Source organism: Cebus imitator, unplaced genomic scaffold (assembly GCF_001604975.1).
Source record: "Cebus imitator isolate Cc_AM_T3 unplaced genomic scaffold, Cebus_imitator-1.0 Scaffold152, whole genome shotgun sequence".
Classification (NCBI taxonomy): domain Eukaryota; kingdom Metazoa; phylum Chordata; class Mammalia; order Primates; family Cebidae; genus Cebus; species Cebus imitator.
In genome coordinates, this window is record NW_016107467.1 from 374,555 (window position 1) to 397,093 (window position 22,539).

General features: G+C 39.5%; 1 protein-coding gene across 7 annotated transcripts in view; it reads right to left on the reverse strand.

Annotated features, from left to right (window-relative positions):
- Positions 1-16,261: 16,261 nt before the first annotated feature.
- Positions 16,262-22,539, reverse strand: part of EIF4E3 (eukaryotic translation initiation factor 4E family member 3) — a 73,060-nt gene continuing 66,782 nt past the window's right edge. For 6 of the 7 annotated variants that reach the window (XM_037743762.1, XM_017543304.2, XM_017543302.2 and 3 more), the window contains one exon: positions 16,970-19,818. In XM_037743762.1, the coding sequence (XP_037599690.1) occupies positions 19,772-19,818 (47 nt within the window). In that variant the 3' untranslated portion in view covers positions 16,970-19,771. Of the gene's footprint in view, positions 19,819-22,539 lie in introns of all 7 variants that reach the window. The other variant, XM_037743761.1, reaches the window with a different exon arrangement.

Sequence of the window (22,539 nt, forward strand, 5' to 3'; positions counted from 1 at the left end):
ATCCCATGAAAGCCGTGCTGGTTAGTTTATAAATGTTGACACTGACAGGTTGCACATGGGTAGTGACTTTAATAGAATCTAATGGGCTGAGTGCTTTATTGATCTATTCTGCTAAAAATTAGCCAGAGGATTTCTACAACCAACTTTTTAAAAGAGATACTTCTCCCTATTTTGAACGTCTTGCAATGAGGACACTATAAGAATCAGAGACATGAAAGTCTGTCACTGTAACATACTTTTTACCAGGAGCTGCCTTCTAGACCAAGCGGACCTAATAGACATCTGCAGAACTCTCCACCCCAAAGCGGACCTAACAGACATATGCAGAACTCTCCACCCCAAAGCGGAGCTAACAGACATCTGCAGAACTCTCCACCCCAAAGCGGACGTAACAGACATCTGCAGAACTCTCCATCCCAAAGCGGACCTAACAGACATCTGCAGAACTCTCCATCCCAAAGCGGACCTAACAGACATCTGCAGAACTCTCCATCCCAAATCAACAGAACAGACATTCTTCTCAGCACTACATAGAACCTACTCTAAAACTGACCACGCAATTAGAAGTAAAACACGCCTCAGCAAAAGTAAAGGAATGGAAATCATAACAAACAGTCTCTCAAACCACAGTGCAATCAAATTAGAAATCAGGATTAAGAAAGTTACTCAAAACCACACAAGTACATGGAACCTGAACAACCTGCTGCTGAATGACTACTGGATAAATGACGAAATGAAGGCAGAAATAAATAAGTTATTTGAAACCAATGAGAACAAAGACACAATGTACCAGAATGTCTGCGACACAGCTAAAGCAGTGTTTAGAGGGAAATTTATAGCATTAAATGCCCACAGTAGAAAGCACGAAAGATCTAAAATCGACCCCCTAATATCACAATTAGAGATGCAAGAGCAAACAAATTCAAAAGCTAGGAGAAGACAAGAAATAACTCAGATCAGAGCTGAACTGAAGGAGACAATGACATGAAAAACCCTTCAAAAAAAAGATCAATGAATCCAGGAATTTTTTTTCCTTTTTCTGTTTTTGTTTGTTTGTTTTGAGATGGAGTCTCACTCTGTCTCCCAGGCTGGAGTGCAGTGGTGCAATCTTGGCTTACTGCAACCTCTGCCTCCTGGGTTGGAGCAATTCTCCTGCATCAGTCTCCTGAGTAGCTGGGATTATAGGTGTGTGCCACCATGCCAGCTAATTTTTGTATTTTTAGTAGAGATGGAGTTTTGCCATGTTGGCCAATCTGGTCTTGAACTCCTGACCTCAAGTGATCCACCCACCTTGACCTCCCAGGGTGCTGGGATTACAGGCATGAGCCATCACGCCCAGCCAGAACTGGTTTTTGAAAAGATTGACAAAATAGATAGACCACTAGCCAGACTAATAAAGAAGAAAAGAGAGAAGAATCAAATAGACACAATAAAAAATGATAAAGGGGATATCACCACTGATCCCACAGAAATACAAACTACCATCAGAGAATACTACAAGAATAACCATAAGAATCTATAAGAATACTATAAGAATCAAATAGACACAATAAAAATGATAAGGGGGATATCAACACTGATTCCATAGAAATATAAACTATCACAGAGAAACACCTCTATGCAAATAAACTAAAAAAATCTAGAAGAAATGGATCAATTCCTGGACACACACACACTCTCCCAATACTAAACGGGGAAGCAGTTGAATCCCTAAATAGACCAATAATGAATTCTGAAGTTGAGGGAGTACTTAATAGCCTACCACCCAAAAAAAGTCCACGACCAGATGGATTCACAGCCGAATTCTACCCCTCGTACAAAGACGAGCTGGTACCATTCCTTCTAAAACTACTCAAAACAATAGAAAAAGAAGGACTCCTCCCTAACTCATTTTATGAGGCCAGCATCAGCCTAATACCAAAACCTGGCAGAGAAACAATAATAAAATACAATTTCAGGCCAATATCCCTGATGAACATTCATGCGAAAATCTTCAATAAAATACTAGCAAACCAAATCCAGCAGTACATCAAAAAGCTTACCCACTATGATAAAGTCATCTTCATTCCTAGGATGCATGGCTTGCTCAACATATGTAAATCAATAAACGTAATTTATCATACAAACAGAACCAATGACAAAAACCACATGATTATCTCAATAGATGCAGACAAGGCCTTCAATACAATTCAACACCACTTCATCCTAAAATCTCTCAACAAACTAGGTATTGTTGGAATGTACCTCAAAATAATAAGAGCTATTTATGACAAACTCACAGCCAGTATCATGCAGAATGGGCAAAAGCTGGAAGCATTCCCTTTGAAAACAGGCACAAGACAAGGATGCCCTCTCCCACCACTCCTATCCAACATAGTATTGGTAACTCTGGCCATGGCAATCAGGCAAGAGAAAGAAATAAAAGGTATTCCAATAGGAAGAGAGGAAGTCGAATTGTCTCTGTTTGCAGATGACATGATTGTATATTTAGAAAACCCCATTGTCTTAGCCCAAAAGCTCCTTAAGTTGATAAGCAACTTCAGCAAAGTCTCTGGATACAAAATCAATGTGCAAAAATCACAAGCATTCCTATACACCAATAATAGACAAACTGAGAACCAAATCATGGGTGAACCCCCATTCACAATTGCTACAAAGAGAATAAAATACCTAGGAATACAATTTACAAGGGATGTGAAGAACCTCTTCAAGGAGAACTACAAACCACTGCTCAAGGATATAGGAGAGGACACAAACATATGGAGAAACATTCCATGCTCATGGATAGGAAGAAACAATATTGTGAAATTGGCCATACTGCCTAAAGTAATTTATAGATTCAATGCTATTCCCATCAAGCTACCATTGACTTTCTTCACAGAGTTAGAGAAAACTACTTTAAATTTCATATGGAACCAAAAAAGAGCCCATATAGCCAAGACAATCCTAAGCAAAAAGAACAAGGCTGGAGGCATCATGCTACCTGACTTCAAACTATACTATCAGCCTACAGTAACCAAAACAGCATGGTACTGATACAGAAACAGATATATAGACCAATGGAACAGAACATAGAAATAACACATCTACAGCCATCTGATCTTTGACAAACCTGACAAAAACAAGCAATGGAGAAAGGATTCCCTATTTAATAAATGGTGCTGGGAAAACTGGCTAGCCATATGCAGAAAACTGAAACTGGACCCCTTCCTTACACCTGACACAAAAATTAACTCAAGATCGATTAAAGATTTAAATGTAAGGCCTAAAACCATAAAAACCCTAGAAGAAAACCTAGGCAATACCATTCAGGACACAGGCATGACTGCATGACTAAAACACCAAAAGCAATTGCAATAAAATCCTACATTGACAAATGGGATCTAATCAAACTAAGGAGCTTCTGCACAGCAAAAGAAACTATCATCAGAGTGAACAGGCAACATACAGAGTGGGAGAAAATTTTTAAATGTATCCATCTAATGAAGGGCTAATATCTAGAATCTACAAGAAACTTAAAGTTACAAGAAAAAAACAAAACAAAACATCGAAAAGTGGGTGAAGGATATGAACAGGCACTTTTCAAAAGAAGACATTTATGTGGCCAAAAACATATGAAAAAAAGTTCATCATCACTGGTCATTAGAGAAATGCAAATCAAAACCACAATGAGATACCATCTCATGCCAGTTAGGCTGGTGATCATTAAAAAGTAAGGAAACAACTGATGCTGGAGAGGATCTGAAGAAATAGAAATGCTTTTACACTGTTGGTAGGAGTGTAAATTAGTTTAACCATTGCAGAAGACAGTGTGGCGATTCCTCAAGGAGCTAGAACCAGAAATACCATTTGACCCAGCAATCCCGTTACTGGGTATACATTGAAAGGATCAGAAATAATTATACTCTAAAGACACATGCACATGTATGTTTACTGCAGTACTATTCACAATAGCAAAGATTTGGAACCAACCCAAATGCCCATCAATAATAGACTGGATAAAGAAAATGTAGCACATATACACCATGAAATACTACGCAGCTATAAAAAAGAATGAGTTCATGTCCTTTACAAGAACATGGATGAAGCTGGTAACCATCACTCTCAGTACATTAACACAGGTATAGAAAACCAAACACCGCATGTTCTCACTCCTAAGTGGGAGTTGAACAATGTGAAGATATGGGCACAGGGAGAGGAACATCACACACCGGCGCCTGTTGGTGGTTGGGGAGGAAGGGGAGGGATAGCATTAGGAAAAATACCTAAAGAATATGACAGGTTGGTAGGTGCAGCAAACCACCTTAGCACATGTATACCTAGGTAACATATCTGCACGTTCTGCACATGTATCCCAGAACTTAAAGCATAATAATTAAAAAAAAAAAAGAGCTGCTTTTAAAACCTGCATTATCATGGATAAAGAAATACATTTTGTCCCTCAACAACTGAATTTTTGAACTAATCGTTTTTGTCTGCCACATGTGAGATTTTAAAATTATGTTTGGAATGGAAATATACAAATGGATATATTAAATGGCTATTGAGATTTGAAAAAAGGGAGAGCATGTTATCATCACAAGTCATTGATGCATTTTCATGGGCAGAAATCTTCTCAGCCTCTGGTAACACCAGGCAACCCTCTCAACTACTCAATGTCCCAGTGAAGGCCTAACATGACTTCAATCTTTGTCGTTTTGAGTGACACTCTAGGGCTGTGACTGGGGTCTCCGCATGGGCAAAGAGACACACATTATTTAGCAGAACAACAAAAAAAGGGGACAATCAAAGTAATTAACTCTCATTTTTATACTCTTAGAATTTGACGCATCCATCCTAGCGAAATGTCCAGTAGAAACTATTCACAGTGCACAACTCCTGTCCTGGTGACTATAATTCTGCTACATAAACACAAGAGGCATAAACCATCCTTGACGACAAGACACAACACTGCCAAGAATAACAACTGGATCTAAAACCACAAACCTTCAGTGAAGTTTCTACAGGGCCAACCAATTCAGCCTTGTGGAGTGAAGATAAGGAATAATTGTCTATCAGCATGACTAGTGACTTATTTAATTACCTATAGGTGGGTTTCGAAACTGTAGAACATCAGGGGGCTCTTGCAGATTTTCCCTGTCCTCAAACCTCACCACCTGGTACAAAGTCTTCCAGGTGTTGGAGATACTCACACCAACGAAACATGGGGGCTATATTTCCTTTGGAGAATTTCCTACATGGGGAAAAAACAAGTGTTGCAAATGAATGCTCTCTGCTGTACCACTTGAGATAAGGCGGGTGCCTCTTCACAAAGCTCAGGCAGCATTTCTTTTGCCCCTCCTTTTTCCCATTTAGTATCCTTCCTTCTTAAATTTCCGCCACTGCACAGATACCCCCAAAACCCCAAGGCCCTGGGCACAGCCCTGGCCTCAGCCCCAAGCATCCCAACTTTCTTCCATGTCTTGAGATATCTATAAGCACTGTATTTCCTACAACTATGACTTAGGAATAAAAAGAAAAGGTTTTGGGGAGGAGAAGGAGCTAGCTATTGGTATTGTTTTTGGTAAGATCAGCAGGTTTGACCTTTGTCCTTAACAAGGGGGGCTTTGTGGAAATGGAAAGGTTTCTCGATGCTACTGTAGAATGTAATTTTAAAACAACTGTACACGTATCTCAAAAACAGGCCACCTTAGACCACTACGTGGTACGAAGAGCATTAATATAAAGATCTACCCAAGAGAAACACTGAATAGCATGGAAAGGGCCTTCGTGTGCATTTTTTAATTTAATATTCACACTCTGTGATGGGAGAATTCATTGTTCCTGTGACCCAGATGAAGAAACTGAGACTCAGAAGTCAGGTGGTTCACTTAAGTCACAAGACTAGCAAGTTGGGGTATAAGGCCGAGGAAGCTAGTCTTCTTAGCAAACCAAAACAGCAATCACACGAGTGGAGAATGGATTTCCCAAGATGGGATCTCAGATGAGCTGGTGGAAATGTTGCTCCTTTAACTCAACCAACAGATGAACCTCTGTGTGCAGAGACGTGTGTGATGTAAAGGTGGGAGAAGGCCTGGGAACCCTCAATTTAGTGCCACACTTGCAATGGCCATACACACTATATGCAGAATGGGTCGAAGGCCATAGAGGAGGCTAAAAGAAAATCCAAGTACCCTCTATTTTGCAAGAAAGGAAGCTCTTCTCTGCTGGAGAGCTCAGAACAGGATTTGTGGAGGAGGGGCCTTGGCTCACTCTCAGAGCATCCCTAAGGGGTGAGCAGGAGGGGGCCCAGCAGAGGGCTGCAGAGACAAGGGGCTTGGCTGGCTGCGGCTAGGTACACACATGTCAGTGAAGAGTAGGAGACCGCATGGCAGCATCTGGCGCCGCTTGCAGCGGGGGAGGGCTAGCTCACGGGTATTTTGCTCATTGCTGGAATCTAAAATACAGCTTTAAATTATTAAGCGTCCTGGAATGCCACAAACATTTTGAAAACTGCCTGTCAGGATCAGAAAGACACTTGAAGGATCTTCAAACTGAGTGTCAGAAATGAGAGATGGGCCCATGTGACCCCACTTCACTCTGCATACTTAACCATCCGTCGCCTCATTCCCCACTCTCCGGACGGCAGGGCGGCTGCGTGGAAGCAGATCCCACAAACTTAGAAAATAGGATCCCACGGTATATAGATTTGTGCATTCTGCCCACACATGAAAGGAAACACTCATCAGGGCCTTCTTTTAAAAATTGTGCTATAAAGGTATAAACCCTCCATTTCTCGTGGAAGCCTTTTTGGGAAGGGCATGAAGCACCCCCAGAACAGTCAGGGGACCATATTTTGTGCAATAGCAATTCTTCTAAATATAGACCATAGAGCAATCACAAGAAGGATGCAAGCGATGTCCTTGGATGCTCCGCAGAACAGGCGGATGACAAAGCTGCTAAGAGGGTTTTGCATTGAAATCCTGCGCTCCCCGATTTAGCAGAAGGCTTATTTCGCCCTCTCACATGAGTGGGCTGCCGGAGTGGCCCCATAGCATTGCATTTTGAAGCCATTACTTCACCTCGTCCTAGTCCTGCCTTAACAGGTACATAAATTCCCTGGACTCGGGGAGCTTCGTTTTTAACCCAGTAGAAGTAAATTTACTTAACCAAATGTGGGCTCTCTCTAACATTTGCCAGATATCACTGGCCGATTTCTTTTTTTTTAACCTCATCTTCACAGCAGAAACATAAAAGGGGGGATCTATAAACATTTCAGATTCATAATATACTACTTCCTCTAGGTTATTCTAAGTGGAAACTTTGCTCTTGAGAAAAGGTGAGCATCTACTAAAAAGTAATTTTCTCTTGTCAGGAGGACTCGCTGTGCACTTGGTTGCAGCTGAAATGTGTTTTAATAAGGCCTTTCTCCTTTACAAGCCCGGCTTGCTTTTAGTTCCATCCCACAGCCTGAGTAGGGAGGAAGATGGCTCTCAGATATCCTTTTGTTACCCTAATCAGAGCCAGAAGGGCTGTATTAACTTTCGGGCCTCGGGGAGTTGTAGTTCTTTTGTATCCATCTCATCCAAGAAATCAAGTTTGATTAATTTGTCATCAAGGAAAACGTGTGATCTGCTCAGAGCCCAGCCTTTGAAGTGGAAGGATGAACTTGGGCTGCAAAGTCCAGGTCAGCAGGCGAAACAGCAGTGGTGCCGATTCGAACCAGTTCTTCTCCGCAGAGCTGCCTGTTCTCATTTAAAAGTTTTTCTTTCTTTCTTTTTTTTAACCTGTTCCACACAAGTCTTCTGGGTTGGACTGCTCCCTGGCTAGGGCCCTCTTTTGTTTACTTTAATTTTAAAAATAGAGTTACCAGGGCTACAAAGCAAGTAAGACCCAGAAAACATTTAGCCACTCTGTAAGGCATGGGGGTGGGAGGATTTGACCTCTCTACAATCTTAAAAGACCACTGTGAGTGAGAGAGCCACGAGGGCTGAACCCGGTGTCAGCACGTGCTTCTGGAATGAATAATCGGAAGGGTCTCCAGCTGGGTCATGGGACAGATGCTCATTAATGATGCTCTGAGCTTGTTGACCTGCACTTAGTGGAGTTCCCAAACTGCTGAAAATGCATAAGGTAGTGGCCCCAAGATATTATTTAATCCGAGACTTAGTGTCATATTTCTTGTTCAGATGCTATATATGCTTTATAAGGAGTTACCAGGCTTTTAAAAATTACAGAGTAAGCAATCCTTATACATTCCACAGTGTAAGGATCCCCATATTTCACATGCTGGTGCACAGGCCTTTTGATGACTGTTACCGCTCTAGGTATATACATAAAGACACAGTGAATTATTGACCAGAAGTCAGGGGCTTGTTTGGCTTTCAAAGATGTTTAAAAAGTACCAACAAATTATAAACAGCCTCTGTGGTTACTGAATTCAGTGTCTAAGCTGTTATTATTATTAGAGAATTTGAAAACAATGGGATTAGTAAAAACACTCAGCTTTAGAAATCTAAGGGTTTTTTTTTTACTTTAAAAAAAAACACTGCTTATGACAACATCCAAACATTCCTTCATTCAAACATGCATTGTATTCAGACTTAGATGCCACACATGTGCAACTCAAAAATGTCTAAGATATACTTCCTGCATGTCTTATGGTCTAGTAGTTCAGTGTTTTGTTTTGTTTTAGACGGGTCTCACTGTCGCCCAGGCTGGAGTGCAGTGGCACATTCTTGGCTCACCGCAATCTCTGCCGCCCAGGTTCAAGCGATTCTCCTGCCTCAGCCTCCCGAGTACCTGGGATTACAGGCATGCGCCACCACGCCAGCTATGGTAGTTCAGTTTTAATATTTACCAATCCACTAAAGTTGTCAGCTCCATGAAATAGGAATGATTTCATGTCTTGTTTTTGTATCCCCAGTACCTAACACATCATAGTTGTTCAAGAAATACTTGCTGAATGAATGAGTCAATATTGTATATGGTCTATATCTCAGCTATACTGAGGCCTATTAACTTTCCTTTAAGGTAGCCAGGATTAAAATAATATTACATAATTATATATAACATAATTATAACATAAAATAATAATATGCACATCATACAGGGAACTCTTGCGAGCTTCTCACAATTGGCCCCCCAGTGACAAGTTTGAGTGTCTGCAATCCACGGTGGACAACAGGAGACTTATGTTTCAGTGGGAATTTGTTCGGCCTCTAAAATATTTTCATCAACTTTTTTTTTTTTTTTTTTTTTTGGAGATAGGGCCTCACTGTGTCATCCAGGCTGGAGTGCATAATCCCAGTTCAGTGCAACCTCCACCTCCTAGGTTTGAGTGATTCTTATGCCTCAGCCTTCTGAATAGCTGGAATTACAGGCATGTACCACCATGCTCAGCTAATTTTTCTATTTTTAGTACTGATGGGGTTTCACCATGTTGGCTAGGCTGGTCTCGAACTCCTGGCCTCAGGTGATTCACCCACCTCAGCCTCCCAAAGTACTGGGATTATAGGCATGAACCACCGCACCTGGCCCTGAACCTCCTTCTTATATTATGATGGCAATAATGCTCTTAGAAAATAATTGGCAAGTTCATTCAGGTTATAAGTTGGTTTGTGGCAAATCAACTCAGAAGTCAGGTGCACAGAACTCAACTAAATGGGGAAGATTTGTTTTTTCCCAATATGGTACCACGAGGTAGAAAGATAATAAACAAGCAGTTAGGAGACCAGTGGGTTTGGCCACAGTGTTGCCACCAAAGACTTGCAGGACTCCAAACAAGTTAAGCTCTACCAATACCTGAAGAGGAAAGTGGGAAAGTTTCCTTGGAGCAGTTCATCCTCTTCACTGTACGGATGAATTGATACAGCCAACCAATGGAAGTACCATTTACTAACTCTTCACTGCATGCAAAGGGCTGAGCTGAGTGCTTCAGATGTTACTGGCTTTGAAGAAGCTCTACCTTGCCCTTCTAAAAAGGAGGAAACGGGCTCAGATAAGTTGAGGAACTTGCTCAAGGCACAAGCTAATAGAATTTCAACCTAATAAAGCAAATTCCAAACTAAGCTCTTTGCATTACATCAGTTTGCTTTCTTTCTGATTGTTCATATTCAAGGCTAAATTGGGCATCCCAGACAAGTTCAATCCAGAGAGAGTCCTATGGTCTCCTTGTACTCTAAAGTGGCAAAACCACCAAACCTAAACCAGGACATCTAACATTCTAGTCAAGAAACCAAATTCCATCTTCTCTGCTCTTCTCCTTTCCAATCCCTGGTAGAAGCATTTGCAAACACAAATAGTTAAAGGTCACCAGTAAGAAGTAGAAGAGGGATTTTGCATGATCCATCTGTGCTGGGATAATCCGGAATTGGCCGTGAATATGTTGAAGGGCCTACACGCTACACCAGTAATTCTTTTTCACCTGCCATCCACACCAGTCAAATGTGTTATTCTTGTACATTCTTTGGAGAAGAGTGTTAGGCATGTGTGTCTGCAGATTGGGCACTCAATAAGCGAGACAAAAAAGCAAGCTTCAGATATAAATTTTTAAATTCCCAGTTAAAACCTTGAGAAAATAAGCGAGTAGATGGTTATGTCCTAGCTATAAACTGGCTTCGAGGCAAATCTGCTTACATGGAGTTGGTGCAAAGATTCAGGTTAGAAAACATGCATTTTTCCACATAAGGTATGGAATGAAGTAAAGATCGTTGACTTTAACAGCCAGGAGATTTGGGGATATGGCCGCAACTTTGCCACCAACTGCTTGTATGACCTTGAACGAATCCTTTATACTTTCTGGGTCATTTCTTCATGTGTAAAATGAAAAGTCTGAACTAGGCCAGTGATATTTCCATCTTTTCCTTAAAGCCGTAAAGTCTTTTCTTTATAAATGAACTCTCATAAGGAATCTCAAAATTCTTGCACATCACATCTTCAACTTCCATCAAGACAGCCTCATCGTAAAACAGGCTGTGGCCACAGTACCTCAGATGAATCTTGGCTCTGCAACTGACTAATGGTGTGACCTTCAACAAGTTATTTCACCTCTCTGAATGTCACACGTATGTTTCCACATACATAAACTGGGGACAACAATGATAGCACCTACCTCGTACGGTGCTGAGAAGAACTAATCTCTATGCTGAGAAAAACTAATCTCTAGATGGCATGAAACTCCATACATGCTATTGTTATTGTGGATATTATAGCTATGGACAGAGCCACACACTACAGCAAAAGCACAACAAACTTTGCCTGATCACTAACTTACGGGGGTTTCAATCGCTTACAGTGCGTCATTTGGCACTTATCATTTAAAAGACTTACAAATAACTTTTCTGAACCAATGCTCATAGTTAGAGAAGGTTTTCTATGTAAAATGATGTTTATCACCCAAGATAAAACCAGAGAAAAATGCAAGTAAGTGCCTCCTGTAGGTCAGGATAATGGTTAGTTTAGTGAAACGGGAGGGGACACATGAAGGGGCCCCTGGGGTGACCGGCAAAGTTCTATTTCTTGGCCTGCTGTTATAGTGTTCTTCTTGTAACAATTCACGAAGTTACACATTTGTGTTGTGTGGTTTTCTATACCTTTCTTTTATGTTACAATAAAAAGATTTTTATAAAACCTTTGTTTCGTTTCGTAAAACAAAATTAATGAGTACATAAATTATGCTTATTGGCTTCCAAAATGTTAAAATTTGGCCATGTAATGCATATCAGTGTGTGTTACTGCTTTATTACACTTTTAAAAATACTTCTTAAAATGTATTTTACAATGAAAACTTTGTTTGCCATATCCAAAAGTGTTTCTGTAGAACCAGCCTCCTAGGCGACATTCTTTGAAAGCTGATGGACATCTGTTAAATTGTGGATTCCATGATGTTTGTTTTTTTAAAAAAAATACATTCTGAAAAACAGTCTTGTTCTTTATAACTTGACTGTTTTCATGAAACACTAATTATGGTTGCCTTAAAAGGGGGCATAGCTTCAGTGTGTGACCTTCACTTCCATCATTCTTTCCCATTAAGAGTAAATCACAAAACCCCAATATTTCCTAAGATCTGAAACCTTTCTCTAGGTCCATACTTTATAGAATCCTATATGTGGAAAAAACAAATGATTTAAGTTTCCTGAGTTAAAGAGGGAATTGGGGAGTAAGAGCTTGTCTACTTCTTTAATGCTTAGAGGAGCACACACATTTAGCCTTGCCATCTGTAAAAATGGTACCGGAGTTCAACATGCTTATGATTATAAAGAATTTATGATTTATGCTTGCTAGTTAAATATGCTTATGATTTAAACTTATTTTCTCTGGCAAGAAATAAGCTAGTCAGTACCATAGGCTAGCCAGATGATGGGAAATAGAGACATATTTTAATGATACATATTTTAACTTGCTGAGCCTTGTAAATGCTACTGTTTTTTCTTTTCTTCATATAACAAAAGACCCATCATCCTGTAGGATTCCAGAGATTTTTTATACATTCATTAATGAAAAGCAGTTAAAAGTTCTTTAGTAGCAGTTACTGCAGTAAAAGGATCACTGAGGAGGAAAAGGCATGCGTGGTCTTGGCTTCCAAAAAAACTGGACATTAGGTGACAAGGCAGAGGAACCTATGCTAATAGAACAACAGAGAACACGCTCTAAAAAGCGCATCAGTAACGACTAGATGATAAAGTACACGTAGAATGCATGGTGGCAGTAATCAGATGTAAATATGAGAGGGGAATATTATGAAATTTTAAAGCCTTCATAGTATTATGCCCTGCCCCTCAAAGATTTCATTACATTTGCTGTGTTAAAATTAATTAGGCATCACACACAAAATCTTGAATTGCTTGTTTCTGCAGGGAGAGATAGGAAAGTCTGCCGATGAATGGAAGAAGAAAGAGCTTGCTGGTACATTTTGCTTGTTTTTTAAAGGAATATATTAGACAGCAAGAAAGGAGGAGTGAGTTCACTTTACTTGGTGAAATGGGACAACTGAATCTCATGGGCAAACTGCAGCACAAAAGAGCAACAAGAGTAACTGACATATTCTAAAACAAAATCATTCTTAGTAGAGGGTAAAGAAAAAGAATTAAAATAAGCAAAATGTGTTTTCTAAGAGACCCAGATGAGCCCTGTTATCAAATGTGTTCAACAGAGAAGTGTAAAAATAAAAAGTTACTTCCCATCAGAATACCAGATAACCTACTAAGCACCAGACTGCATGCTAGCAACATCAAACATATTAGAGCTGCTAGACAGAAACCTTTAAGATGTGTTGGAATAAACGGGGTTATGCCAATTCTCAAACACACACACACACACACACACACACACACACACACACACACGGAATCTAATAACGATTAAGTGATGTGTTTGATTAAACCACATTAAATTCTTAAAACTGGAGGATAAAAATGACATTTCTATACCATAAGAACCTCAATACATAATGAGAATTAGCAGCAACAAATTATAAAATATCTCAAAATACAGTTCTACAAACGAACACTTATACAAACCCTGTGAACTACCTTGATAAATGAAGAAGCATAAATTCATAGCAATATAGTTCCAAATCAGAAAATTGCAAGAACAGTCTAAACATTTGCACTAAACACATAAATCACTACCTTTTCAAATAAGAAAAGTATAGTCTAGTCTTACCTTATTGCTGCAAAAGGCTGGAATAAAAATTACCAACTTATAGAAGCAACTTTCACATGTATCTGAACATCAAACACAACACACAATATAAAATCAAAAATAACTAGAACAGAAAAGTTTTCAGTCTGACCTTAAAAATACTGAGCAAATCACTAGATGAAGCCAGATCAAAAGAAAGGGCATTACACCAGCTTGTAGCCAGATGTGAAAGGGTCCCCAACTGCACAGGGCACAGATGGTATAAAACAGGGGTGGGGGCACAAGCAGATCCAAAACATAATCTAACAAACCTGGTTCAACTTACACAGGTAAGACTATTCTAAAGAATTAATAATGTTCAATGCAACTGATAAGATTTTAAATTTGAGACAAATGACGTTAGATGTCTCAAGCCAAAGTGTGCTCACTAGTTTACAATTTAAAATTCTTTTGTGGAATCACCGAAATAAATTTTCCATGAGAATATCTTCAAAGTCATGGTGACTTGTTTTACATGAATACCAAGAAGACAGTGTTAAAACTTAAACAAAAACAATGGTTATAAGCCACATTATCTGAGAACTTTGGGAAGAATTTAATGTATACCCACAAAATTAATACCTCTATTTGAAAACAGAAACCCTGCAAGTTGATTAAAATGTTCAGAGTCCTTTAATAGTCCCCATTCATCATGTAATGTAAAGCGCTAAAATTAAAATTTTCACCTTAAGCCTTCATTAAAAGTTCCTTCTTCGTATGTTAAAAGATGGGAGGTAGCATAAATTTTCTACGGAAAACTCAGAAACACTCAATTTACTTTATGTTCAGTTGCACAATGCAAAGTTGACACTTTAATAAATCCCAAATAAACATTTGTTCCAAAATAAAAGTTCAAGAAAAATTATCTGACTTCAATATTAGAAATCGAAATTTTCATAAAGAAATCTTGTGTTTGTTTAAATGAGTTGGTAACTTTTCTCAGGCAGCAACCAAAACCAAAACATTTAACACAGATTCCCTCAATCTCATGATTTCTAAAGGACACAAAAACATAGAATATCCAAAGGCTCTTGTATTGGATATTCTAATAAGGTACACTAAACACACACATATACAATGTGACTCTAAATTTCAGTAGCAATGAACAAAAAAATATTGACTTCACATTGACTTTTGCTTATCGCTCACATAGTTTAGGGAATACTTATTTGATTTTTTTGACATTTCTATGTATTAAAGGATCTCTCCAGTTTAGTAACAGCTTTGCTAAGCTATGTTTTGAAAGTGACAATTAATTTTAGTGGAAATTCATTCCCAGGCTGCTTTGATAGTCATTTGAACAGTTTTGCGTTATTTTACATGCAATTTTACAGCTCTATAACGTTCATTTAATCTTGTTCAATGATGCTGAACCCCAGATGCCATAAGACATTATAGAAAGTAGTTACTGCACATATGGAGTAACTACTTTTCTGAACATTAATTTCTTTTCTCTTAACCGGCTGAAATGGTATTTAGAAAAGAGAAAAGCCACCACTCTGTATTAAAGGCTTTATATTATGGACTTCCAGAGATGTGTTTCTATGACTGCTGTGGTGCCAGCCATAAAGTTCTTATTTACGAGCATCATCTATTCAAGTCTCAGTATGAATGGTTTTCTCCAGCCTTCCTTCATAAGATTGTTGGTATCATACATTAGAATCAGGTCACCTGACAGGGGTTAGAGTTGGGAGACTTTCCTCATTTGTCTTCTGTGGGAGTTGAATAAAAATCAGGGGTTCTCCAAGAGCGATCTAAGCACCGTCAGCATTGGAATCACTAGGGCACTTGTTAAAAATGCAGATATCCTCCCAGACTTCTAGGGCTGGGGTCAAGAAATGTGCTTATAAGTATCTGAGTAATTTTTCTGCATGCTAAGGGGTGAGAAGCGCTGGTAGATGATCTCAAAGGTCCCTTCCACTCTAAAATTCTAAGAGTCTCTGAGCTTTCTTTTAAAAATGGATTCATGTCAGCAACATGAAATAATTTATAAAACACAAGACAGTGACTTTTGGCCTCAGTGGGTCAACCTAAATATTCTTAGATTTGGATGCATAAGTAAAAATAATAGAAAATAAAATCAGAACAGTATAATCCGAAATGAATCTATCTGGGATTTCTTCTTGGGAGTAGAGGGGCAACCCACTCTAATTGCTATACATGAGCACAGATTCAAAGGGACTTTTCATTGCACCTCAGTTCCTATTTTTTCCACGTCACCCTCTGACTCCTCCCAGCTGTTGAGATCCAGGCTTTTTACAATCCTGAGTCATCAAACTCTTGAGTAATTTTAACTGATCTCAATATTTTCTTTTCAGAAGTAAACAATTCACAGGCAGTCCTCTACTTTCATTTGTAATGAGTGAAATCTTACAGAAACATACAATATAGGGAAGGTGAAGGATACACTTACATTTTAAAAGGGAAGTTCCATATTCAGAGCTAAAAAAAATTAACTCCGAATTTTCTCTCTTTGGGCATAATATTTGATGAAATATTTCCCGTATTTCCTATATGTGAGTTTATTCTTTTTATTCCCAACCACTTAGCCCAATGAGAGCCTAGGATTTGAGATATTTTAAGCACATCTGGAGCGATCTAGCTTTGACACATTTTTATTAGGTGCATGAAAGCTAAATGTCTTATTGCCAAGTATCATTTTTACATTTTCTTGTCAAATTTTTATAAAAGCATAGGAGCAAAATGCAGCAGGATCTTAAAAGAATTCCACAAACATAGCTGGATAAATTCTGCTGCAGAGCCAGAACTGTTGGCTGGAAGGCAGCGCCACCATGTGATCGTTCCAAAGGCTGTCAGTTTCGTCTAAGGACACAAGTTGGGATCCTCTAAGAGCCAGGCAACTAATAGCAAAAGCCCACCTCCTGTCGTAGGAAGGTTATTTTCAAACTCCAAACCCCAGTACCACCTCTGTCTCTGAGAGGGAGAAGGACGAGCTGTTTACAAAGAGGACATCTGATTACAGAGTCACATCAGTGGCCAGACTGGATCAGATATTTAGTACTTGATTAGGGTAGCTAGTGGGGAAGTTAAGGTAGACAGATTCTGAGTACTCTCCATTTAAGGACGCCTGCACTGGGATGCAACTTGCAGACTTCAATGCCCAGCTCTGTGGCTGGCTAGCCCTATGTCTTTAACAGGGGACAAGTTCAGTCAAGGCTTAGTTGGTGGACTGTATACTATGTCTATAGGACCCAATTACATCTAAAGCTTCTTAGCTGTAAAGTCATGTGACTGTGTGCCTGGTGTAGATGTGGGCTAAATTCAAGAAGATGGGTGAGAGAGAGTCAACTTAAAGTTTATTAGAGTTGTGTTTTCCTTTTCATGTTTTTGCTTCATAAAGTATATCATGAATCTAATAGCAATATTATATTAAATGTACATGTTTGCAGTGAATTATACCCTCATTTAAGAAATGTGGAAAAGTTGGGGGAAAAGAGGAAATCTTAAAACTAAGTCAGCAGTGCAGAAAGTGCTTACAAAAGACAGTCGAAATGAAGACAAGTTACTTTAAACGAGTATTTTTTGTCCTTACTTTCCCAATGTAGGCAACTGCCTGTGATACAACAATGTAGGGAATAATGGGAGAAGAAAAAGCATATTAGTTTCAATCAGATTTCCTGGCATGTATCACAGACCCTAAGGAATTACAAAGACAAAAAAGCGAGCTCTTTGGTTTCTATATGGTTCTTTGCAGAGTCCAAGGCTGCACCTGCAAGCACTTGGCTGAAAGACCGGGATTCTGCTGGAAGCTTGTACTTTCCCCACATCGGCCAAGATAGGTAAACTGCTTTAACACAAAAGTCACATGCCCCATAAAATATTTCCTTCTATCTCAAAAGAGTATTAGCTTCTTTAATCTAAGAAGGTAATGAGAGGTTTTTAAACTGATTAAATCAGCTTAGTTCATACAAAGTCTATTATGACTAAATATTCAATTAAAACAATTTCCAAACCAAAATCTGACAAAATCCTCTCTGAAAGTAATTTAGATGATAGGTTTTTAACATTAGGCAAATTAAATCCTTCTCACAGTTGGTATTTTTGAAAGGGTCAGAAACAGTTGCAGAAGTTCACTGGGGCAAAAACCTACTTTGTGTGCTAGTCATGTTCCAAGATCATAAACAACAGAAACTGGAAATATTAACGTGAGCCTAACATTCCTATTTCATTTTATTTTTACTTCAAAGACTACATACATGCAAAAGTTGAACATGTCATCACAAATGCTTTAAATAAAGTTCAAAAAATAAAAATACTTCGAAATCCATTTACTTATGGAAATATATATGACAATATAGTGAAAACAATTATATCCTTTTTTTCTAATCAGAAAAATACTTATATTATAAAAAAGAATTTTAATTCATGTCCAGAATAATTTTTTAAAATCTTTGACTCATAATTTTAAAACAAGTTAACTGATAGTACAACATTTGGAGAAACAAGTCCCAGGCTTTTGCTAACTGGATCTGATATTCTTATACTTCATTTTGAAATCACTAAGGAAACTCAAGTTTAGAAAAAAAGCATTTTAAAAAACTATGATGATAAGTATTATGGCTGAGTGGTTACTAACCAAGGGAAGGGCATGACTTTTATAAACGGATAATGTGGAGAATCCTTTAAAATGTTTGAATGGAGAATTTTATCTACAAACACATAGTGGAGGCTTAAAGTAGCCTCGACTCTCTCTGCTGGTCAACACTGCAAGAGGAATTAAAACTCCTGGGTACACTGAAGATCTCATCGGTACACTGCCCTTTTGAAAAATGTGAGCATGCACTAGCTCCCGTGACTCCAAAATCAAGCCAGGCGGGGAAGTGTCTTCGAATGGCCCTGCCCTTTATCAGGCAAAAGCAGCCAGAGGCTTGGCCAAGTCAGGAGAGGGGAATTGGCGTGTTCTGAGCAAGTCTCCATGGTCCAGAAGATGACCATTTCCTTCTAATAAAACCAATATTTCTTTGGTAGCACAATACAATATATACCAACAATCCCAACGATTAATAGGAGCAGAATGCGCTCAAAGTTCAACTTTGCAAATGTTCACATTCATCCTGGTAATGAGATTTAACTTCCTGCACCTATAAGAAAAAGGGCAGGGACAGCTGCCCAGGCTGGAAGACTATCGATGATGAGAAATGACACACAATGTGAGCAGGGAAAGGGATCATTTAACAAAATGTGTTAGCGTTGACTGGGAAAGCCCTAAGTGGGCAAATACCTGAATTTTGGAAGGAGCTTAATTCAAAAAATTAAAATGTCATCTTTTCTTTAAATCAGAAACATCAGGTTTTCTATTGGGAGAAATCCCTTGCTACCACTCTAAGCCTTTTGTTGAAAAGCACAAATTGAAATTCAGGTTAGAAATGTTTCCACAGAGGGTCCAAAGACTTAGAGCTTGATTTGTATCCTGATACTGAATTGTGATTATAGTTTTCATGTTAGGCAATTCAACTATTATTTTCCTTTTATCGCTAAAAAAAAAGTTTTTAAAAGGAAAATTAAAGATGTGTGGGCTGTCAGTGCAAAATCAGATTAAGTATGGTTTTTCTTTTCCCTGGGACAGAAAAAAACAATGCCCAGCTCACAGTACGTAGGAATATGTCACAACAAATAATCAGAAGACAGGTTTCTCCAAGCTAGTATTCCTCCTTGTACAGTGTGGTATTCAAAAGCAGTCTTGTCACGATTATGCATATTCTCATTAACTAGGTACAGCAGAGCTAGTTAAAGGGAAACCGATTTCTTGTGCCTCAAATGAAAGGGGAGTGTAGAAAACAATAATTAGGCTGAATAAGGAATTTTAAAGAACAAAAAAAAAAATGCAGGGTGAAAAGAACAGAGAATTTAGAAAGCAAAAAAAAAAAATTTTTTTTTTTTTAAAGCAAGTAATGTGATGGTAGAAACCCACACAATCTCCCCCCACCCCACCTGCCACTTTGAGTCCTAATTGCCCATCTGCAAGGACAGAAACCCACTCTAAATTGACCAGCATCGGCTTCGGCAAGTCTTCTCTTCACTCTCCCTCCTGTTAAGACCGTTTCCAAAACCAATCAGCAAAGGACAAAGAATTCTTTACAGAGTGCAATTAGTGTTTTCCACGTCCACCTTCAAAAGCATGATGCTCTTCATGGGCTAAAGGACAGAAAAAAAACAAAAAAGAAAAAAAGGAAAGAAAACTTTAAGCAAAGGATGGGCCAACCCTCCTCTAGGCATCTCATTCAGCTTCCCCAAACGTTGGCAAGAACTCAAATACCGTTGGTTTTTTTTTTGGATTTTTTTTTTTTTTGGGTTTTGTTTTTTTGCCAGTAACTGTTAGCTAAGGCGTGCATTTCCTGAGAAACGTAATAATGAAAATTAAAACAAGGAATAAACAAGCAATGGGCATGCTGCCTGTTTCTTCTTGCTGTGCCTGGGAGGATGAGTCATCTCGACAAGCCGATGAAGAGAGTATGTTGGGCTGCAAGCAAATGCCACGGGGGAAAATGTGCCCCACAGAATGCATTGCGGGGGGTGAGGGGGGGCGCCTGACACAACCCAAGACAGAGCCACTCACAAGCCTATCTTTAAAAATAAACTAAAAATAAAACAAAACAAAGAACCACACCAGGGTGACAGCAATTATATCTAGGTGTCCCTGCTCCCTACCTGTCAACACTCTCCCTGGGAAATAAAGTTTCATAAAATTGCTAAGTCTTATTTTTCCAAATCATGTTCCCCACCCCCCCAAATAGATTTTCAGCCCTATCGTCTGGCTTGCAAAATTACTAATTTTAATTAGGAATTATAGAAAATATATTTTTTTAAATGGAGTGCAGTGGCACAATCTCAGTTCAATGCAACCTCCTCTGCTTCCCAGGTTCAAGCAATTCTCCTTTCTCAGCCTCCAGAGTAGCTGGGATTATGGGTGAAGAATACCCAGCTAATTTTTATATTTTAGTAGAGACGGCGTCTCACCATGTCAGGCAGGCTGCTGTTGAACTGCTGACCTCAAGTGATCGACCCGCCTCAGCCTCCTAAAGTACTGGCATTATAGGTGTGAGCTACCAACCCCAGGCAGAACTCTAGAATTTATTTTCTTTTTTGAGACAGAGTCTTGCTCTGTCACCCAGACTGGAGTGCAATGGTGTGATCTCAGATCACCACAACCTCTGCCTCTCGGATTCAAGCGATTCCCCTGCCTCAGTCTCCCGAGTAGCTGGGACTACAGGCACATGCCACCATGCCCAGCTAATTTTTTGTATTTTAATAGAGAAAGGGTTTTACCATGTTGGCCAGGATGGTCTTGATCTCCTGACCTTGTGATCCACCGCCTCGGCCTCCCAAAGTGCTGGGATTACAGGCGTGAACCACTGCACCTGGCCAGAACTCTAGAACTAAAAAATATTATGCTACCAAAAATATTTTCAAAGACTTAACATTGTTTAAAGGAGACCCTACAAAATACGTAACGTTTTCTCTAATGCAAAAAAACTGAGTGTGAGAATCTACCTCCTGGGTCTGGTTAGCCATCACCAGGAAGCCAGGTCTGATAAAGCTGGGGTGATTCAGGACTCTAGGGGCTTTGTTCCCCAAAACGATACCCATACTAGCAATGAATGGGGTTCCAGGGAGGCAGATGGGCTGGCCCATTTCACCTTTTAAGCCCCTTCCAATTCTGTGTGGTTTGTTAGTTTGTTTTTGCTTTTGAGACAGGGTCTTGCTCTGTCACCCAGGCTGAAGTGCAGCAGCATGATTTTGGCTCACTGCAGCCTCGACTTCCTGGGTTCAAGCAATCCTCCCACCTCAGCCTCCTGGGAAGCTAGTATTACAGGTGTGTGCCACCATACCTGGCCAATTTTTGTCTTTTTGGTAGAGACGGGGTTTCGCCATGTTGCCCAGGCAGGTCTAGAACTCCTGAGCTCAAGTGATCCACCCACCCTGGCCTCCCAAAGTGCTGGAATTACAGGCGTGAACCACTGTACCTGGCCTCTGTGTTTTTCATATGGAATAAATTCTTCAGACTATTGCTGGGGGGGTGGGTGGAACAGGTCTATTTTCCCTCTGACATCATCTTGGACATTCACCCTAACCTGCTCCGCACTTGGATAAAATTTTGGGAGAGATGCACTTTATACCTCCCAGGTCACCTCAGGTTGGCCACACTACTAAGGGGGGCCTGAAATCTGAACTGATTTAGTAGAACATTTCTCAAAGCTTTAACTTTACAAATATTTCACATTATGTGTGTGTGTGTGTGTGTGTGTGTGTGTGTGTGTGTTCGTGTTTTCTTTTTAAGAAAGATATTTAGGGAAGACACCAAAGAAAACATGGTTTGATCTGCAAGGAAATTACACTATGCTTCAGGGTCAAGTAGAGGTATCACAGAACTACAGTGACCTGGTTTCCAAATAATAAATCCAGATACACAGACTATCCAAAGTTCAGTATTACTTCTAGGTGTGAGTGGCAGTCTGGCGTCGTCACAGTTGCATACTACAACGTTGATGGGTTAAAGAGACAGTAAAACAGAACATTCGGAACTGGGAGTGCCTAGTGAACAGAATTCTGTCAGCCTTAGGTTACTTTGGGTAGAAAGGGGTTACAAAATCGCTCTAAACCTGGAGTTGGCAAACTTTTTCTGGAAAGGGAAGAGAATAAATATGTGCCTTTATGAACCATATGGTCTCTGTCCCAATTATTACTATGATCAATTGTGGTGTTGGTATTTTTGAGATGGAGTTTCTCTCTTGTCGCCCAGGCTGGAGTGTAATAACCCAATCTTGGCTCATTGCAACCTTCACCTCCTGGATTCAAATGATTCTCCTGCCTCGGCCTCCTGAGTAGCTGGGGTTACAGGTGCCTACCACCATGCCC